Source organism: Ursus americanus, chromosome 3 (genome assembly GCF_024610735.1).
Source record: "Ursus americanus isolate L20-20 chromosome 3, mUrsAme1.1.p, whole genome shotgun sequence".
NCBI classification, from domain to species: Eukaryota; Metazoa; Chordata; class Mammalia; order Carnivora; family Ursidae; genus Ursus; species Ursus americanus.
The window spans coordinates 87,187,027-87,209,361 of NC_142129.1; the positions used below are offsets into that span (position 1 = coordinate 87,187,027).

The 22,335-nt window shown below is 42.0% G+C and overlaps 1 protein-coding gene across 1 annotated transcript in view; it reads right to left on the minus strand.

The window, feature by feature from the left end:
• Positions 1-379: 379 nt before the first annotated feature.
• LAMB4 (laminin subunit beta 4) overlaps positions 380-22,335 on the minus strand; it is a 98,333-nt gene continuing 76,377 nt past the window's right edge. Inside the window, exons 28-35 of the mRNA XM_087861193.1 lie at positions 20,815-21,020; positions 20,005-20,166; positions 16,705-16,846; positions 13,424-13,631; positions 10,441-10,579; positions 7,511-7,684; positions 5,879-6,032; positions 380-1,188 (exon numbers count right to left, since the gene is read on the minus strand). Of these exons, the coding sequence (XP_087717319.1) occupies positions 1,049-1,188; positions 5,879-6,032; positions 7,511-7,684; positions 10,441-10,579; positions 13,424-13,631; positions 16,705-16,846; positions 20,005-20,166; positions 20,815-21,020 (1,325 nt within the window). The 3' untranslated portion in view covers positions 380-1,048. The remainder of the gene's footprint in view (positions 1,189-5,878; positions 6,033-7,510; positions 7,685-10,440; positions 10,580-13,423; positions 13,632-16,704; positions 16,847-20,004; positions 20,167-20,814; positions 21,021-22,335) is intronic.

Consider the following 22,335-nt stretch of genomic DNA (forward strand, 5'->3'; position numbering starts at 1 on the left):
CACCAATGTTGGTGTCTATTATTTCTTATTCAAAAATGTGGGGCCAAATTCCCTTAAAATCATCCCTCTGAGGGATAGCTTTCAGAAACAGAAGCAATGGTGCTCGGTTATAAATCATACATGCAAAAAAAAGTTAATGCAAAATCATAAACCCATTTTGAAATGAGGTAATCTGATCTTTCACACCAAACACTGACAATGGGATTGCTGTTCTTTCAAAAATCAGTAGCAGATTTTATAGCAAAAATACTTGCGGACAGATTATGAAAACTAGTTCAATATTTATCTTTTTGAATATTGTTTCAGTGCCATTTGGGGCAAACAATCCTTTGGTCGAGAGAATGAATATACAGGGATGTGGGTGTAAAAACACATTACATTTTGAATTGTATGCATTTTATTCAGAATAATCGTTTTATAAAGCAAATCCAAATAAAAATAAAGCACAGGACAATCTAGCACATGCCATCCAGATTAATTCCATCCTAGTGTTAGAGACGTTGATGTATTTCAGCTTAATTTGTTTGAATTTATTTTCATTTTGTTTTACTGTGGTAGGAACATTTAAGATGAGATCTACCTTCTGAACACACTTTCAAGTGTACGATGTACTGTTGAGTTACATACGGTGTATAGCAGAACTCTAGAATTTATTCATTTCTCTTCACCAGAACTTTATGCCCATTGATTAGTAACGCATTTCTCCCCTGGAACCCCCTCCCCCATTGGCAACTTAATTCACACTTAGGTTCACTTGACTGAAGTGATGACTGGTAAACAGAATACCTATTTATTTTGTACTTGTCATATGTCACGAATCATTTTTACATTATGAAAGGGAAAGGAGGGCAAGAGGAAACGTTTCTGAAGCCAGAGACGATGTCTCAACTGCCCCTTCTATTCCACGTGGAACAGCATTTCCTTGGCCCAGCTCAGATCTTTGGCTAGGAGCTGGCTCCAGAGGCTTCCCAAGTTCTGCACAGCTCCTCAGGGTTTCTTGTCAGAAGCCAGAAAAGGCGGCACAGGTGACTTTGCACTTCACCTCTGCCTAACTATAGCAAGTAGCATATTTATTCTCTTGCTCAGCAATCTCGTTTTTGATGGCAACAACTTGATCTTCCAACCGTTTCAGTTGGTCAGCTTTTTCTTGTCTACTCAGATGCAGATCTTGGATCTTCTTTTCTAAATCTGAAACAAGAAAATGAAGTCAAGGATAGACTTGGTTTTGATGGGTTCTTCCTGGATACCCACCTTATATGAAATGGGATTTCTGTGCCTCTTAAAGACATATTTCACTTTGCGTTTTGATTCAACAGACAAAACATTTATCGTCACTAGGCTTCTCAAGGTTTTCACACAAATCAGAGGAGACAAACTGATGTTTTTGTCTAAAAAGTATTTTATACCTAATGGCATTTATCAATGCCAGTCCAAAGCTAGTTAGAGCTTTTTAGAAATGAAAAGGCAGAGGATGAGCCTTGATTGGACTTGTTGAATATTTCCACAGGTTTGCTCTTGCTGTTTTAACTTCATTTTTTAATGTGTGTTCATCACATTAGGGGTTCTCAGTCTTTCAGTAAAAAAAAGACTGACATTTTCATTTCTTCATTCTGCTCTGCTGATATTCAAGCCCCTGAACAGGAAAAGCAAAATGATGCCTTTCACTCTTATCCATCTGTCCGTCCATCTATCCATCCTTCTATTTTTCCATTCATCCATCCTTCCTTCCAGCCAGCCATCCATTTATCTATTCTTCATTCGACAAATACCTGGGAATTACAGTAAACCCCAGCAAGTGGATGGAGGAGGTGGACAAGGCCACAGTTAGCAGTGTGAAGTGGCTTTTAGAAAAAGAAACCGCCCTTAGGTTGAAGCAGAACTTCTTAAAGAAGGAAGATAAGTGTCGCACCTCACCCGGACGGGTCACACCTGGACCATCGGGGGGCACTGTCAAACTAGCCTGGAATGTATGTTTAAAGGAAGGAACCGGATTGCTGAGGAAATCTGAAAACTATCCGGTGAACAAAAGATGAATTAACCGGTGATGTTTCATATAGAGAAAGAGGAAGATTCAGGCATGTCCTGTAGCTATTTTCAAGTATTTGAGGCCTATGAAAGCAGAGGAAATGTGTTTTGTCATCCTGAGGAAATAGAATGAAACCAGCAGGTGAAACCTCCATGAAGGAAGACTTTGATTATAAAGAACTTTCTAGCAGTCACAGCCGTTCAAAGAAAGAGCTGCTATGGGAGACAGTGAGCATTCTGTCTCTCGAAACTTAAATAGAGATCTTTTGAGATTGAAAAGGAGATTCAGCACTGGAAGTGTGTTTGTACTAACGGGAAAAAAGACCCCTGCGCTTCCACCACAGAAGCGAACGAGGCTGGCTGGTTTCTCTTCATCTGCCTGCCTACGTCCATTCTCCGTCCCACTCTGTCCTGGAAAGCTAGCCTCAGCGGATGACATCATCCGGCTCCCGGGATCTCTGCAGCTCGTTCACACTTGGCCACTGGACAGTTCAGAGAAGTGATGGGGGCGGGGGGTGGGGTGAGAGTGGTGAGAGTCCCCATGGAGCAGAAGGTTCTGGCAGTTCTTACACCTCTCCCCTCAGCCTGCAAGGCGGCCCCTTGCCTTTGGCTCCAGCATTCGGAGAGCGGCCTCAGAGCACTGGCCCTCCCACGTCTCCTGCTCCTTTGGGCCCAGGGATGCTGATGGCTTTTCACTGCGGCCGGTCACACACCACCGCCACACCCGTGGCCGAGTCTCGGAATTCCTGTGCATTTTTAAGAGTTGCTCCCACCAAGAAGTAGAGGCTATTTTCCCTCACCCCTCAAACCAGGTCCAGATGTGCCTATTGTGTTGACCAACAGAAAGTAAGAGAAATCAATGCGCAGGACCTCAAGGGCCTTACAGCTGTGCTCATTGTCGGGAACCGATACAAGCGAGTTGGCGAGCAGCCTGGGATGAAAGACCCCGTGGAAAAAGGACCAGCATCTCAGTCAAGCCCCGCCCCAGGCGGACCAGCCAGCTGACCCCTCAGCCGAGAGCAGCAGCTGCTCGAGTAACCTAGCACAGACCCGCGGAAAACTACCCAGGCAACCCACAGAAAGACCATGCATGGCTGCTGTTCTAGCCCCTAAATACGGGGAGCCCTTTATTACACAATGAGTAGATAACTGAGCCAACTCTCGTAAATACATGATCCAGAATCACATTGAAGCGTGCTGTCTGCTTCTCGCTGGGACCCTGGCTGCAGACTGGGGACATCTCTCCACTCTCTCCACTTTGACCCTGCCAACGTGAGGAAAGGCTCCTTTCTGGGATCCCCTGGGCACTTCTTCCTACCTGGTGGAACTAGCACAGTCCTTGTGGTCAGACCCTTCTGGAGTGGCAGAGTCAGGAAGGTGGTCAAGCCAATGTCTTATTTTCCTACCCTGTTGAGCTGTGAAAACAGTTTTAAAGAGAGCAAAAAATGTGGAGTGCATGATTTTAGACTTCGCTTAGAAGGAAGGCCCCTAACTTCTCTTCCGACCTAATTTCAAAAACTGTGGAAATTCTAGTCTATGGGAATAAGTGGAAACAATTTGGGCCTCAACATAAAACACAAGACAAAAAATATTCTCCCCATGTTTTTGCTCCTACAGTTAGGACCATGTAAATAACAGCAACTGATTTTCATATTACCTATGGGGGGTAAAAAACAAAAAGCAACATTCTGTCTTTTTGAATCTCTCCTAGTAATTCTTTTAAAAAAGTATTAGGAAAATACTGAAAATGACAATTATGTAAATTATATAGATGTAAAAGATGGAAATTATATAAATAATTATATAAATGTAAAAAGGGGTGTTTTCCTCTTCATTCTCCCCCTCCCCAGAGATAACGAATGTTAACAGTTTGGTATGTATTTTTCCTGATTTTGGCCCACATCAATGTTGCATTTCCATTTTTTTTCATGTCATAGTGGTGATATGAGTGGCTCTAAGGCCAAAGACTCATTTTATAACAAAGAAGCATTATTATAACTGAGGAGTCTTGGCTGTTTCAATATCTTGAGAGTTACTTATATTTCAAATGAATATGACTAACTTTAAAGTTTTGGAGACAACTAATGCAATCAAAGTAAAACCAGACCACTCATCAGTGGATATTTCTTGATGATTTAGAGGTAGTTACTAAGGGCATGATGACTGCCCAGGAAAATCATGAGTACCCGTTGTGGGGAAAACAGATTCTAATTAACTTTCTGATCCTGCGATTCTATGTTTACCATACTTGGTGCGCATCAGAATTTCCATTTTTGATCAAAATCCTGGTCCAGACTATGGCTCTTTCTGGAATGCTACCTACAGATCTATGCAAGATGACAGTGCCTTGGAGTCTAGATCATAGTGACTCCAAAACAGTTATTTGCATGGGAGGAGAAAATAAGCAGCGGAAGTTAGGACGGGGTTTCTCAACTTTCTTAACATCCACACCCTTAGTACTCTGGGCAAAATAACTGTTTATCATTGGGCTGTCCTGTGTATTACAGAATGTTTACCAGCATCCCTGCCCCCATCCACTCGCTGCTAGTTGTACCCCTTAGTTGTGACAAGCAGAAATGTCTTCACTTTTGTCCCCAGGGAAGGAGATGAAATCACCCTTGGTTGAGAACCAGGGGGTTAGGAAAAGGGCATTTCCGGTTGACCGAAGGCAATGGGAGTTTGTTCTGATGAACGCAGAGTGGAGACTCACTGATGCCCTTTGAAGTAAACCATGCAAGTGGCTTGTTCTATTGCAGTCGCCAAGGCACTGACCCAATTCCTACTTCCTCGACTCAGTGGGCTCATAGGTGGTTGAACTGTGCCAATGGTAAGTTGGTATAAATTCTACCACGAAGGTGGAGTATTAGGTTATTGTCAAATTGGTGAAGCATGTCATAGAATCGATAGAACTCTCATTTGATCCAGCAATCCCCTTTCTGTGTATATATCTGAAGGAAATGAAATCCGTATCTCGAAGAGGTATCTGTGTTCCTGTGTTCATTGCAGCATTATTCCCAATAAACAAGGTATGGAAATAACCTGAGTGCCCATCAATGGATAAATGGATAAAGAAAATGGTGTGTGTGTGTGTGTGTGTGTGTGTGTGTGTGTGTAAAATTCAACCATTAAAAAAAGAAGGAAATCCTGCCATTTGCAACAACATAGATGAACCTGAAGGATGTTATGCTAAGTAAAAATAAGCCAGAGAACGAGAGGCTGTGGACTCCAGGAAACAAACTGAGGGCTTCAGAGGGAAGGGGGGTGGGGGACTGGGTTAGCCCAGTGATGGGTAGTAAGGAGGGCACGTACTGCATGGAGCACTGGGTGTTATACGTAAACAATGAATCACGGAACGCTACATCAAAAACTAATGAGGTACTGTACCAGTTCAATAAAGTCTCAAAGGATTAAAAAAAAAAATAAGCCAGAGAGAGAAAGACAAATACTATATGATCTCACTCGTATGTGGAATCTAAAAAAAAAAAAGCTGAACTCACAGAAGCAGAGAGAAGAATGGCAGTGCCGGGGTCCGCGGATGGGGGAAATGGGGAGAGCCTGGGCAAAGGTACAGACTTCCCGTTTTAAGATGAAAAGTTTCTGGGGATGCGATGTTCAGTGTGCTGCTGACTGTTAACAATACTGCATCGCATGGTGTATGTGAGTCGATCTTCAGCATTCTCACCATAAAAAGAAAAAAGTAACTACGTGAGCAGACGGATGTGTTGATTAACTTAATCGTGGTCATCATTTTACGACGTATGTGTCCATCAGATCGTCACGCTGTACACTTTAAATACCTACAATTTCACCTGTCCCCTAGACCTCGATAAAGCTGGAAGGAAAGAAGAGATACCTGCTATTCGTCTTATCTTGTCCTCTGTATCGGTGGCCAGTTTTTCTGCTGCATCTTTGAGCTGCTCCACTTTTTCTAACGTTACCTTGGTCAGTCCTGTAGCGCTGGTCTTCTGCTGGAGAGCAACGTATTGGTTTTTCAGCTCTGCAAACTCCTGTAACACAGCAACGCATTCCCATCACTGGAAAATATTTACAAAGCAGGTACCCATGCATGATATTTGCCTGAAACTGTTCATAAAAGGAGCAGGAGGAAAACCATGATCCAGTCAATATGCTTGAGTCACCCTGATATTTCCAGGCTTTTATTTGCATTGTTTTTTTTTTTCTTTGCAGGCTGAAAAAAATCTCAGCTTTAGTTAATTAAAAATAAAATCGCTTGGGGCGCCTGGGTGGCTCAGTCGTGCTCAGGGCATGATCCCAGCGTTCTGGGATCGAGTCCCGCATCAGGCTCCTCTGCTAGGAGCCTGCTTCTTCCTCTCCCACTCCCTCTGCCTGTGTTCCCTCTCTTTCTGGCTGTCTCTGTCAAATAAATAAATAAAATCTTTAAAAAAAATAATAAAATTTCTTTGTTATAAAATAGCAATCATGGCTCATGCAAAGGCAATTATTTATGGGGCACCAATCATTTGTCTTCAACGACTTAAGGTGAGAGACACAGAGGACAGAGGTGACGCGATCCTGCCTGTGACAAATCTCTGGGTCAGCCGGGTGGGACAGCAGCCAGTGCAGGATAAAGGGCAGAGTGAGCAGTGAAGCTTTAAAAGCAAGGATATGGTTTTGGCGGGAAAAAGGTAAGAGAGATGGGAGGCAGGAAGGGAAGTGACGGGTGTTAGTAGGAAGAGCTCCCTTGGCATTAGATGGAAATCTCGTGGGTCGGCCTGGGGGGCTGACAGTCTAGAGGGTGGAACAGCTGAGCGGAGTCCGGAAAGGGAAATGGGGAGAGGATGGGAGGGATGTACATTTCCCAACCTTTGCTCCATAGAAAATGCACTCGACTCCCAAGTCTGGGGGAAATCACCCAGCACATTAGGATTGAAAAGCAAGAGAGTGGACCCACTGTAAAAACACTTTCACGTTTTTCTTGTGTTTAAGCTACTCTATGAACACAACCAACCAGAGGTATCCTGCTGAGAAATGAGCTGATAGCTTCTCTCAGCGATGTAGATGAGTAAGGCATTTCCCACAACTGTTTAATGAGCTCACTCCGACTTCGGTAACGTGACCTGTTCTCTTTGGCAGGGGACTTTCACTTCTTTGTTTTCATGATGGGTGATGTGATTGAATTAGAGTAAAGGGTAAATACGCCCCAGATAGACCAATGGCACAAAGTGTGAACGTTTGGAAGGAAGGAAACATTGATGAGGACACCACTAGTGGTCCTAGGAGGAGGAGATGTGGGGAGGAAACACTCCATCCTAATTTGGTCAAAGGACTTCTGTCTTCCCTGGAGACAGCCCTAAACTACACAAGAGGCTTCGTGCCCATCCGGATTCCTACTAACGCATGCCCCTGAGCACCGTCCAGCGCTAAGGGGACTGCCGGTAAATGGCACAGTGAGCTGAGGTTAGAGGATTATCCTTCCAAGAGGCTCTGTCTGTCTGCTCCTGGCGGCACTGGCGGGGCTAATGACCTGCTCAAGGCCCGCAGCCTGGCGTTGGGCCGATGCGGCCTGAGCCGTCACACGGGTGGCTTGCTCTCGGTTCCTTTGCAACTTGGTCTGCAGCTGGGAAAGCCCGTCCTCCAGCACCGATCGCTGCTTTGCTAAGTCCAGCTCATTCTTAGCGTCCTTGGCTTCATTTTCAGCCTGTGGTTGATTTAAAGAGCAGAGAGAAGAAAGTCTCTTTATGCAACAAACAACGAGAAAACAAATGATTTAATTACCCTTCAGAAAATAAGCTAGGTGTGAAGGGAAAGTGAATCACTCCTTTAATTTTTTTCTGTTCCACTAAAAACGACGTCGTGATAAAATATTTCAGACACACACAAGGATATAAAAGCAACTATGACACATATCCATGCGCTCAGCGGCCAGTTTAAGAATAAAGCCTCACCAGCGAGCCCAGGCTCTCCTCACACCCCTTCACTCCCCATAAAGGTAACCACTATCCTAAATCTAGTATTTGTCATTCTGGGTACTTCTACACGCTCTTTACTAAATCTTATGCAGCATGTCTAACATATGCAGAATTTTTTTAACTTTATACAAATATATGATACTGCGTATTTCTGCAACTTGAATTTTAATTCAAAATTACGCTTGTACAGTTCTTCCTGACTAATCTGCATAGCTCCTGTTTATTCAGTTTCAGCAATTTAAAGCATTCCATTGTTTGAATATACAATTTATATTTCTATGCTCCAGCTGATGCAGTGGCTTCTCACTGTTCCTCCTTACAAACAGTAATGAACACCTTATATGCGCTTGTTATTTCCGTGGCTCTGTCACATCGAGAAGTCAAATCTGACTGGTCATCTGTTATCACTTGTATCTTGTTCTTGGGTCACACTTTCATACCTTCTTTGATTTTTGTAAGCATACTGAACATTCTGATTTTGTATTCTACATCCAGTAACCGTCACATCCGCAGTCCCTTGTTTACTGTTTCTGGTGCCTCTTGCTTGAGGCAATTTGTTCTTTTATGTGTTCTGGGAGACATTTGTGAGGCTGGGTTTTAAGGTGCATTCCTTGGGTGGGGATTTCTGTTGGCCTCTGTCAGGCATCTGACGGCACAATCAGCCCAGGACCACTTTACGTGACATTTTTAGCTTGGGCTGTCGGGGCCACACAGGCGGTGTGACTTCTACCCTCGAACTCGTATAAGAGCAAGAGTGTGGTAGGCAATTCTTAGTGAAGACCTTCCTCCCCCACAGCACGAGTCTTTACTGGCACTGCGCCTCCGTGTGTGTGTGTGCACGCATGCACGCACACGCATGCATGCTTGTGTGCGTGTGCATACGTGTGCGCATACGTGTGTGCATGGGTTTCTGTGTGCACGTGTTTGTGTGTGCATACTGTGTGCACGTGTTTGTGTGCGCATACGTGTGTGCCTGTGTGTTTGTGTGCATGCACGCATACGTGTGTGCGTGCGTGTGTGCACGTGCAGTAGTATGTAGTAGCAGTTGAACATCTCACTGAGGAGTTTGCCTTCCCGTGCAAGGGTCGTATTCTTTCCTTGCGTGGGCTTTGTTTTCTGTCTCTTACGCATGGTAAACATTAAAACCAACAGCTCTCCGACACCAGCAATTGGCGGATACCCTCTGCCTGCCGTCAGGGTCCTCCTCTATTACCTCTCTGGATTCGTACTTCCCTGTCATTGTTGGCCTCTGAAGATTTCCTCCATTTCTTACTAATTCAGCTATGTATTTTTTAAAAATATCCCAGCCAAAATTTTGGTTTTTTTTCTACTAGGAGGGTTCCGTGGGAGCCCTGGTCTACCCTATTTGTAGGAAAATAACCCCCAAAACACCCTTCTTGTGCCCTTGGACATGTTTTTTCTAAGAGCACAAATCTACAAACTTTTCTGTAAAGAACCAGATAGTAAATGCTTTATACTGGGTGGCCCACAAAATCTCTTTTGCAACCGCTCAACCCCGTGCCACTCTGGCAACTAAGGCTGCCACGGACAACATGTAGCTGGATTCCAGTAAAACTTTGTGATCCGGGATTAAAAAACAACAACAGTGCGCCCATTTGGCCCGTGAGCTGTATTTTGCCATTCCCTGTTCCAGCGTATATGCCTCGAAGGGGGAAAACCTGGAGGCCGCCTTTGGTTTTTCTGCTACCCTATATTTGCAACCTGTTCACATCGAAGCCTTTTATTTCCTGGTGTACTACTCCCTGTTCTACCGCTTTCTGCTTTTCTTTTCAAAATGCGTGTATTTAGATCTATACAACCCAGCCAAAGAACAGGGACTGGGGAGCTGGCATTCTGTGGGGAAGGGGATGGGCTGGAGGATGGAGGCTTGGAGGAAGACACATCACACGGCTTGGAATTAGGTCCCGTCCTGTCCTACAACTGCCAGACTCCCTTTCCCGGATCCACGATCTGGGTTAAACCATGGCCTGGCTCCCACCAAGCTCTGGATGGAATGCTTTCTTTTGGGTGAGATATCCTTTCAGTCCTAAGATACTCTGGTGAGATTTCATGCCAGACCTGGCAGTTACAAAAACCTGGCAACAATGAACTTTCTTTGCCTTGTGAGCTTTCACAAGTCTCTTACTTTCCCTAGAATCCGAAGGGATAAACTCCTGCCTCAAATCTTCCTTTACTTTGCTGTGTGACCTTACGCAAGTCATTTAACCTCCCTGAGTCTCAGTTTCCTCATCTACAAGCTGGTAGTAGCACCGGCTTCGTGCCCCAGGAGGGGTCGGCAATGATGAAGTGATGCCGTGAGAACTCTGTAGAATGTCACTTAAATGCATCATACCACCACCATTTTATTTTAGCCTATAATCATCCCATCAGGCAGGTCAGGCAAGCATGACATTGGCACACATCAAAACCAGGCTGTCTCCACATTCAAAATCTTTTTCAGGTTAGTTTCCAAGAAGATAAATACCTGCAGAACGTTGTTTTTAATTTTCGTTATCTCTGCCGTCAGCTGTGTGATGGTAGAATTTACGCGTCCTTGGGTGACTTGAACTTGTTGCAATTTATTCAGCGTTTTGTCAAGATTTAATAGAACATTTGCTGCTTTTCTAAGGTAGGATATTAACATGTCAGATTAGGTAAATACACAATTATTCATTTGTTTCACCTTGGGAGTCCATTCGACTCCACGAAAAGCTTGGCTGAATTATTTATAAAGTAAATTTAAATTGCTCTTAAGCAAGACCAAGTGCTGAAATCTTTATTTTGAGAAATAGGTAGGTTTAAATGCCGGTAACAACGCATACATATGCATATCAAGTAGATACAGACCTCGCCAGATATGGAAATCAAAGATACAGGTCTTGTTTATTCTTCATTTGTCATAACCAGAGAGGCGTGAGGACCGTCACTACCAAGACTTGAACCAAATAACTCTCCTCGGCCAATTCCAGTTCCCTAATTTCTCACACTTCAGCCACACTCTAAATCCTCGCAGAGTGGGGGTGGGAGAGTTAAGAGGCCCCACAGACAGCAAAGAGAACTAAAAGCCCTCCGTTTCCAGGCTGTGTTTACTCAGGTTTATTTAAGCTCCACTGACATTCTAGCTGCCCGGGGCCCCGTCAGAGGTTAAAATCACAAGCATTCCAAGTGATTGTCTATTTTACAGAAGTAAGCTCACCTCAAGTCAACATTCACCAGATACTTGGCTCTGCGGGCTCAAATCCGCCTCTGGAACAACGTACCGAGTGAGTGAGCCATCAGATAGACCTCTGCAGAGGTGTGATCAGAAATGCGTGTGGAGGAGCAAAACCAGCTCAACGGCAAAACACCCCCGCCCCACGCAACCCTACCTCTCCTCCCACTGGAGTCGCTCTCTCACGTTTCAAAAAGGCTATTTTTTGGGGCGCCTGGGTGGCACAGCGGTTAAGCGTCTGCCTTCGGCTCAGGGCGTGATCCTGGCGTTCTGGGATCGAGCCCCACATCAGGCTCCTCCGCTATGAGCCTGCTTCTTCCTCTCCCACTCCCCCTGCTTGTGTTCCCTCTCTAGCTGGCTGTCTCTCTCTCTGTCAAATAAATAAATAAAATCTTAAAAAAAAAAAAGGCTATTTTTTTTTAAAAAGAGCTGTTTCAGGTTCATAGCAAAAATGAGCAGAAGGTGCAGAGAGTTCCCGATATGCCTGCCCCCACACACGCACAGCCTCCCCAGTTATCGACACCCCTGCCAGAGAGGGACATTTGTTAGCGCTGGCGAACCTCATCAACACATCATAGACCCTGAAGTCCGGAGTGTACATTACGGTTCACTCTCGGTGTTGTTCATTCTGTGAGTCGGGACAAATGTACAATGACATGTATTCATCATTCTAGTGTTATACAGAGTATTTTTACTGTCCTAAAAGTTCTCACTGCTCCACCTATTCGTTCCTCCCCTCAAACCCTTGACAACTACTGCTCTTTTTTTACTATCCCCACAGTTTTGCCTTTTCCAGAATATTCTATGGTTGAACCACACAACAGGTAGGCTTCCCTTTCTATACTTCTTTCTCTACAGTTACAGGAGGGGTTTGGGAGCCTTCCCTTCTCATAACACCCCCACCAACTGTATCTTTGTGTTGTATTCTTTTACCTTCAGATTTTCAATGTAACTGCTTTTAGAGTAAATTCAGAAAATAACAAAAAAAAATAGGAGAAGAAGAAAAAGAAGAAGGAGGAGGAGGAGGCAACAACACACACACAAAAAGGAAAAAAACATATCAGGAAGGGAAAGATTTACCACTAATCTTACCACCTTTTAAGACATCAGCAAATTCTAGCATCTTTGTCCTACAAAATTCTTCCTTTCCATGATAGAGATCCTCTTCTGTGTATAATCTGTTACCTTCTTTCTAAAAGCATCAACATTACGCTTGAAGGATCCCTGCATGCTATGAAGAATCCTTCCTCAGTGTCATCTTTTTTTTTTTAAAGATTTTATTTATTTATGTGACAGAGAGACAGCCAGTGAGAGAGGGAACACAGCAGGGGAGTGGGAGAGGAAGAAGCAGGCTCCCAGCGGAGGAGCCTGATGTGGGGCTCGATCCCACAATGCCGGGATCAAGCCCTGAGCCGAAGGCAGCCGCCTAACGACTGCGCTACCCAGGCGCCCCCCTCAGCGTCATTTTTAATAGCTGTGTGATCGAAACACAGTTACTTATTCTTCCTGGTTGTAAGTATTAAACCCGGACGAGGCTGGGCTTACAGTGGGTCTGGCACACTTCATTTATCCAAGTGGCTAACGAGACGGTGAGGGCAGCTCAGGTCTCAACTGCTGGGTATCCTGACATGACAGTGATGCCACCATCCAGCCGACCCCACGACTCTGACCCGCTGCACCCCACGCTCCTAAAAACACCCAGATGCCTTTCCCCGTTTGGTTGGTTAAGTCGACTAGGGCAAAAGGAAGCACGAGTTAATGAACTCTGTGAACTGTATCGATAATTTTACTCCTATGTTATTCCTGGGGCACCAGTGTTCTTTTCTTCTACTCCTCACCACCATATCTTTTTAGTGTAGTCTTTAAAAAAAAATTAGATCTTCAAAATACAGTTTATTATGGTAAATTTAGAAAGTACCATACATAAGTAAGGAAGAAAGGGAAAAGGCACTGAGATTCCCACCACTTAAGATAGCGGCATACGGCCAGTCTATGGCCTTGACTGGTATAAAGAGGTAACAGGTCACTGGAAGGGCACTCCAAGTCTACAGCAAGTGGGAAACAGGCATCCCTGCCCACTGCCTCCCAATCCCCCCGCTCCCTGAAGCTCTGGCAAACAGCTCAGGCCTCGCTCTGGGCACTGAACTCCAGGAGGGTAATTTCATTCGCACGTTAAACAGCTCCTCACATATTTTTCAAATGGCCTTTTAGCAGCTGGTCCGGGAGAGCAAGCTGAGAATCTGAATACTGTACTTACTCAGCGTCTTCTGCCTTCACCAAAACCTTTCGGGCTTCCTCTCCTGCTTTGCGTAGCCTGTCCTCATCGGTCCCGTAGTCCTCACAGAGCGGCATCAGCTTCCGTATTGTGTCAAGTTCACGGGTTAGATTCCGCGCTGTCACTGGTAGATGGATGTCAAGGACGCCATTTGCAACCTTCTCTATATCCTCCGGAGGCACATTTTCCTCTTAAATAAGAAGATGGTTTTAGGTCATTGTGTCTCCTTAGTAAACACCGAATCTTGTCAATACAACCACAACGAACTCTAAGTCAAATATACGTGCACCTGATTATGTGTCCCTAAGACACCGGGATTAGACTATGCCCTGTAGATTCTTCTTCATCCTCAGTTTCCCTTCTCTCTGAAAGAAACACTGTTGTGTCGTGTTGAATACACACCACACAAATGCTTGATGGAAAACTGAAAACTACAGACTTGCAATATCGTATCTGTTCTGCGAAACGCCCTCGTTAAGTCCTGATTCAAAAGCAATTAAAATGGTTAGATGCCTGTCATGAAGATTTGAATTCAATGAACGAGACACTGGGGAAGCACCAGGTTTGGACTCCACAAAACTGGGTTCTAATCCTCTGTGACATCAACAAGGCTCACAGTTGTAGCTCTGTATAACGGGGCAACTCTACCTGTCGCTACCACTGCAAGTCTTCTTTTGAGACGGGAACGCGACAATACAGAGTGAAGTACCAGATGAACAATGTGTTATCAGGAAACTGTTGAATACACCCACACCCTGCTTTTCAGGAAAATACAAGCGGCCTTCCCTGAGAACTGAAGCAGAGGACGGACTTAGGGTTCGGGGTGCTAACACGTCCTGACTCTCTGGCTCCTGAGGCATAATAATGCTAAATCCCATGGGGGGGAGTTGGAGATTGAATCCTCAAGGGGTTGACCATCCATTCCATATGAATACAGATCACCTAAGAACAGAAATGATAAATAGAAGACGAAATGATATGGGATCCAGAGGGAGGAGAAAGTATTTCAGGAAGAACCTCAAAAAGGCACATAAACTGAGCCTGGAGGACAGCAGAGGTTACATCTGTGGAAAGGTGGGGTGAAGGCAGGGGTGAAGCCATTCTAGACGGAGCGAACCGCAGACACCAAAGCTTGGGTGCAGCAAGAAGCAATACTCGGATCACTGCTGGCGAGAGAGTGGAGTCTAAATGCAGGGCAGGGTGCAAGTCCCGAAAGGCTGGCAGCAGAGCCCAGAAGCCTCTAAATGTGAGGCCAACGAACTTGGACTTTCTTTGGGAGGCAGTGGACACCACAGACACCTTCTGGCATTTGACTGACACGGCATGAGTGTATATCCTTTGGGTAATCATTTTCGCTCTAGCTGTTTTGTTTAAAATAAAAGGAATATTTTACTTCCTGTCATGTTTTTGGGAAAAAAAAAGTAACAAGATTTTTTTGTGAGTAAATCAAAATCATACGTGAAACAGAATGTACTATACTCGCAAGTTGCTCTTGAAAGAAACAGTATTTCCTTTCATAAAAAAAAAGTTCTAATAAAAAGTGAATTTAATTTAGCCACATATTTGTCATCAAACATTTATTGGCATTTGTTATGAAAGCATAAATTCAAAATTTTTATATGGGACTTTCAGGAGAAGTGACACACAGCTTTGTTAATGGGGAATTCAGACCATAAGGAAAATATTAAGATGGTCATGAAGAGCAGAGTAGTGTAGGCATCATACAATTTAATAATACATTTATTTGGGCTTCATGGAAAGGATAGAAGAAAAGAAATTGGTGAGTGAAGGGTACTGCTTCCTGGTGACCAAGGGTCTTGGGGCCTAGACCAGAGATGTTTCTTTTATGGAATAGGATTTTTCACTATGCTTAGTCTAATTTTTGTTGTAATTATCTAGACACCGTTTTTTTTTTTTTTAAATTCCTTGGGGGTAATTAAAGTAAACTTTTTTTTATTAGAGATATATTCAACAGCAATGAGAAATAAGACAAGTAAGTGAATAGGCTCTTTGACCCAGTGAATGAGGTAGAAAGCAGTAGAACTTGCCTTCTGAGCCATCACTGGGGCCCAGAAGTGTAATGTGCCATTTCGTACAAAACCAGTTTGGTTTTGGTTTGATTTTAGTGCCTGAATTGACCTGTATCTGCAGAAATAGCTAATGTGTTCCTTAATCCAACCAGTTTCTGGATCTGTGTCTAATCAATACCCATCCATCTAGATAACTCACTAAAAATTTGCTTTTGAACAAACAAAACGTCCAGTAGACCGATCCCACCCCATTCATTTTTACTGATTATTCTGGCCATTTTTATTATTTGTAGTACCTCATTTTGTTCTTATTTCACAAATCAAGACTAGAGCTGTTCATACAGTAACAAGAAATATGGAGATAGAAAAAACAATTGGCCATCGGGGTCTCTTACAAATATTACACAGATTCACCAAGTGGTTGCAAAGATGGTAACAGACATCCCAACTGTCAGCTGATTCGTGTGAGGAGCTCTACATTACTGAATCTGGAAGACGGTGACGGAGAAGAAAGCCTAACATTAATTCTGCACAATGTCGCACCCAAGCTGCATTATTTGCAGAGAGTGAGGTTTCAGGTCAATTTCCAGCTGTACTATCTGATTTTTATCTTCAACTAATAATTGTCTGTAGTTTAAAATAAACTTCTAAAAAAAAATAAAGTAAAAGTGAACTTCTCCCATAATAAGGTACGAGGGATAATAACATCATAATTACAATAATAAATGGATCAAATTGTTCCTTTCGGTCAATCACAGAGAACCAATATGAAACTTGGAAAATATTTCATAATAGTTAATAACCAATATTTTAGATACCACCTCACCATAGTATTTGGTATACTAACCAAAATCTGGCATGCCTTGATCTCACACAGTCTGCCAGCAGAGAAAATCATGGAACCATAACATTAGGAAATCTGATAGAATCATCCTGTTATTGACTTTTTTCTTAAAAAACCCAAATAACTTTACGCATCAAGTTCATTTGTTTGAAATTTTAACAAAATAGGACTTTTAGAGATAGCCATATATATATACAGTTTTTGGTACAGAGTTAATATTTGGAGATTTCATTAAGAAATTTTAAATCAAGGGGTACATCATGTTTCTGATTTAGGCATTTCATTTCCACTTAATGTAATTTGAAATTGGTTATGCTGTTTGAGTATACATTTTTTTAAAAAGCAAAGAAAAAGAAACAAAACGAGTCCTAATATATTTTTCTGATTACCTGACAAAAACTTTTTCAGCTTTTTGATTAAAAGACTCATTTTCTCTTCAGATTCGCTGTGGTTTTTCATATTCCTCAGTCTCTCACGTAGCTGTAAGGCGTTGTTTTTGGAGACTTCTGCCAGTTTACTTACATTTTTGAGCTAGAATAAGAAAAAAATTATAATGAGGAAAATACGTAACAATTAGGTACATTGTGTGATATTTAATTACTTAGGTGGACCCAATGAAACTTACTAAAAACAAAATAGGAGTATAGAGAATAAACAGAAGATTCATTTTAAGGGATTCCGTTACAAGGTGATATTATCTGTTTTCATTAACACGTTTGCTTAATGTGAATTGATCTTGTGGTGCTTGGCTGGCTCAGTCGTTCGAGCAGGTGACTCTCAATCTTGGGATTTTGAGTTTGAGCCCCATGTTGGGTGTAGAGATTGCTTAAAAGATAAAATCTTTAAAAAAAATAATGGGAATTTGCCTCTTAAAACATTATTAGTGATCGAAATTATTACTTGAAAACAGTATTGACCTACTGTTAATGACTTTTCCTGATACAGATGTAAAACACAAATTCTGTTTTAATGAGACTTCGGCATTCTATCACATCAGCAAATTACTTAGGACTACTTACAGTGGTCATTACGTTTAATAAGTTAAGAGCATTTTCTTTTATGTAAGTTAAAATAATTACTCTTCTTGACATTTCTCAAATTCAAATAATGTACTTTCTTTGAAAGCTAAAAAGAAAGCATTCCTCCTCTTAATAAACGAGTTTGAACTCGGAGCAGGCCACAAAGATAAATTCCAAACATCTTGGACACTTGGTGGAAGAATGATAGGTCTAAAAGCTTGCCCTCTAGAAGTGCAAATTCTTAATTATGTGATTTGAGAAAATTCCTCAGCTTTTCTTGAGATTCTAACAAATTAGAGAAAGAGGAAAAAAAAACACACCCAGAAAGCAATAGGGCAATATCACCAGAAAGCTGAGCTGTATGGAATAAATTAATTGTGACAGAAGTAGGGCTAATTAGGATCAAACACAATTAGGAAAAAAAAAATCTCCCTTTATTTCCCCACAAAAGGAGACAGCTTAGTTTGAGCCATATGGATTTTGTGGAAAAGGATTTAATTGCACTCATTGGCAAATGATGAAACAAAAAAGAAATATTTACAGGATTAAAATATGTATCTTCGTTTTTTTTTGTCCCTTAGTTTTCTAGAATTCTGAAAACCTTCAAGTGGTGAGCAGTTGCTGAGAGAGATCTTCAAAGTTCCCATCACGAGAAAAAGTGTAACTCGGTGAGGTGATGGACATATATACATCTGCACTGCAATACACACATCGACCAAATTATGTACACCTCAAACTGACACAATGTTCTGTGTTAATTATATCTCTCTCAATAAAAAAAAGTAAAATGCTTAGCAGTAAGTAAGAACACATGGAAATAAACTGAGAATTCCAGAAATAAATACTCTGAACAGGAAAACATGAAATTATACAGATGAAATCTCTGTCGATTAGTCGCTGCTATATTCAGAGAGAAAGAGATTGCTAAATTACTTCACTCTTAAAACATCTCTCTGCAATCCATCTTCTGTCACCACTGACTCCTGAGAATTCTCTCACAATCTTTTCTGGCACTCTTCCCCCCATCTAATCAAGAGGGAAATAGCACACCATTTTATCAACATGAAAACCCCCGCCCCCACCCTTCCCAGTTCTTCATTTACCTGCTGATGAAGCCAGATTTTGCTAAAACATACGTCGGGCTATCTTTTAAAAGTAAAAGCTTAACACAGGGCTTCTTTAAATGATGTGAGGTTTCTGGGTTTTTTGAGAAGGGGCAGTAAGGTGTAATAGTTCAAAATTACGTTAAACAATTCAGAAGTGTTTTAACCACCAGGATGCAGGACCGGGATTTGTCTTTGTTATGTTCACCGCTGGGTTCCCAACATCTAGATAATGTCTCACACGTAGTAGGCATTCAATGAATATTTGTTCAAAGAAGGAATAATAACATATAAGTGAAAACTAGGTATCAATGCAGAATTATGACTAGGTAAATAAACATTTTCAGCATTCAGTATGTGCAGGGATATCCACCAGCTGGGCTAATCAGAGGCTTGTACCAGAACTTGGATCTGGGAGCACGTGGAGCAAGGGCTTAGGACCAGCTGGGGCTCAGGCTCACGCAGGTGAGGCTCAGGGAGGAAACTCTTGTTCTGTGTGTATGGGTGTGCATGCAAGCACATGGCAGTGTGTGTGTGTGTGTGTGTGTGCATGAGATATGCACCATATCCTAGCCGTGGTTCTCAGCCCATTCCCAAGCTTGGCCCTCTATCCTCCTGTCGATTCTGAGACCATTTTTTTCAGGGGTTGGTTTCTGTTGCTTACAAACAGGAATGCAGGCTGCTATAACATTTAACCCAAGTTACTCGTAAAGAAATTCAGCTCTTTAAGATTTTTTTCTTCTTCTTCATCAAAGACTCTGTGTATATTGTCAAAAATGGAGTAAACTAGGGCACACATTATCATCTTGCTTACAAATGAATCCAGTGTATTCACAGAATACTGACAACTGTATTCATCATTTCAAGGTGAATATACAATGTATTCACACACACACACACAAAAACCTAAAGAAAACTAGGCAATTAAAAATTATTCTCATTTATCAACATGACCGGAAAAATAAATGAAAACATTTAAAGTTAATAGAGACTCAATCATCAGGTACTTCAGTATTAAAACCACTGTATTGTGTCTAACAACATAGGAAGAAGTACAGGGCCTAAGGGTGTATTCCTATTAAAATATTTTCTAACATTAAATCAAATTTTAACATTAGAATTTGCATATTTAGTAGAATTTCAAATATACCCTTGAATTTGTGCAAATTAGTCTTTGAGGAATCTAAAGTTTTCAAACCTTTAATGCTTAGAGTCTCCCATTTCTCTGTAGTGTTTGCTATAAAAGAAACATCCACAGGAATCTATGTCCTGCAAACATAAACTCTGAGTTCTTTCTCTTCTCTCTCCACACACACACACACACACACACACACACACACACGATACCTATATAATAGAAAATGTCAATACCCACATGTACTTCTAAATGTACATTTACATCCACATCTGTGTTTTTAATCCTATGTTTCCAAGCATAAGAACACCTAACATCTAGAATCTATCCTTTCACCTCGAAGCTAAATGGAAGTTTTAATCATTTCAGACGTTTGCGTTTTTCTTCTTATTGCTACAGCTTTACCAATAAAACAAGAGAAGACATATTTACCCGGTGCTTCCAACCCTGAACCTGGTCGCTCAAATTATGAATCCCAGACTCTGCTTTCTGAGCTCGCTGGAGGGCATCGCTCGAGAGGGGCAGGGAGCCACGACAGCTGGGGCCATCACAGGACGAGAGCACGCACAGCCTGTCCCCCGGTTCTCCACACACCTCACAGGAGAAAGGATTCATGGTGAAAAGCAGCGTGCGGGCAGAGTTTTGCTAATGCCATCCAGGTTTGTGAGGCAAAGCACTGCTCTGTGCATACGTGTTTCTTCGCCAGTGGTTCATGCTTAGTACATGGATACAACCCTGTGAATGTTTCCAGGTAACTACATACCTGAATTTTTGGTTGTCAGTGTTGTGTCAGTCAATGTCATTTTTACACTTAGAGTTTTTGGAGAAAACAGTCAAATACCCAGCATTTCTTGCAGCTAATTTCATTTTTTTAAAAATAAAAATCGCCTTTTATTTATAAGGAAGCAGGAGGAGTGAATGTCTATAATCTGTACCATTGTGGAAATAGCAAAAGATATAAATAAATGTAAGATATAAAATCAAGCCACAGCCTTACTCTGAATTTTCTCAAACTTTGACTTGGAAAATAAAAAAATAAAAAAATAAAAAATATTTTATATCTTATATAACAGAGCATATATATATATATATATGTGTGTGTGTGTGTGTGTGTGTTATGATATTTATACATTCATAAAGTTTAAATAAAAAATATAATGCAAAACAGGAAATGCAATTGAAGAGATTTGTATACCAAGCAGAAATCACAACTGCTTCTACTACACCATCGTGAATATTTACCTTTTCGTTCAATATTTGGATATCTGGTACCGTAATCTGCTTTAATTTTTTCAATGACAAGTTTTGTTTTGAGGCTAGCGTATCAAAGATGGGAAGTAAGTCGTTCCTGGTTTTTTCAGAGTGTTTTATGATAGAAGTGGTTTCATTACTTTTCTTTTCAGCAGATGACGATCTCTGATAATGCTTCCTGATGTTCTCCGAGGAATCTACATTAATGCAAATTGAGGTAAGGTAAGTATTGTGAGAACAAATGAAATTATACATTGGTTATCAAGACAATCATTCCACAGTTTGACTAATGTCTTGGTCTCAATGACCAGCACAAATATTCACCATCCTCTTCCTTGAATTTACACTTATGGGGAAGGATTGGATGTAGTGAAACAGATATCAATATAATAGGTACAAAGCCTTGAGATTTAAGTCTGCAGACATGGGTTTGCGTGTTGGCTTTCCCTTTTGCTGTCTGCCTAAGTCCTTGAGCAAGTTGGTTAATCTCTTAGATTCACTAATCTGTAATTGTGAGAACGACATAAAATACTATGAGAATACTCTGTAAAGTGTTCCACAGATATATTAATTATGTATTAATTAATATTAATGACGACTACCTATATGAACCCTAATATGACAAACCAGCCGGGTTTACCTAACTAGATGGAGCAGGAGTTGACAAATTTGTTCTGGAAAGGGCCAGAGAATGTTTTAGGCTTGCCGGCCACAGCATGTCAGTTACAACTTCTCAACTCTGTAGCGTGAGACCAGCCACAGACAATGTCAATAAACAGGTGAGCTTGTCTCTTAGTGAAACTCCCTTTATGAAAACAGGCTCTGGGTAAAAGTTGCCAGTGGATCGTAGCGTGCTGACTTGTGAGTTGAGGCTGATGACAACAGGTCACAGTTGTGGAGTGCCTTCCCTCTGCCCGCACTTCCTGTCCGTTTTCTTCCTGAATCTTCACAAAACACTGTGAGGTGCACGTAAGTGTGATCACTCCCATTTTACAAGTGAGAAAACGAGGCTCTCAGGAGGTAAGTTTTGCCCAAGGTCTCATGGACAGCAAGGGATCAAGTCAAGATTTCAAGCCAGGTGGTTTGAGTCTAGAAACTATGTTCTTCTTTTTTTAATTTAATTAATTAATCTATTATTTTTTAAAAAAGATTTTTAATTTATTTGACAGAGAGAGAGACAGCCAGTGAGAGAGGGAACACAAGCAGGGGGAGTGGGAGAGGAAGAAGCAGGCTCCCAGCGGAGGAGCCTGATGCGGGGCTCGATCCCAGAACCCTGGGATCAGGCCCTGGGCTGAAGGCAGATGCTTAATGACTGAGCCACCCAGGCACCCCTAGAAACTATGTTCTTAAGCACTGCTCTATATTTTCCATATTTTTAGTAAAATGCAAATTCATGAAGGTAATATGGTACGTTTTACTGCAAATGATAGTGTTGCAGGACTTTCCACATATTTTTGGAACCAGAGGCCCAGGGTCCTGATCTTTATTCCCTAAGCAACCAGAAGTTGGGCA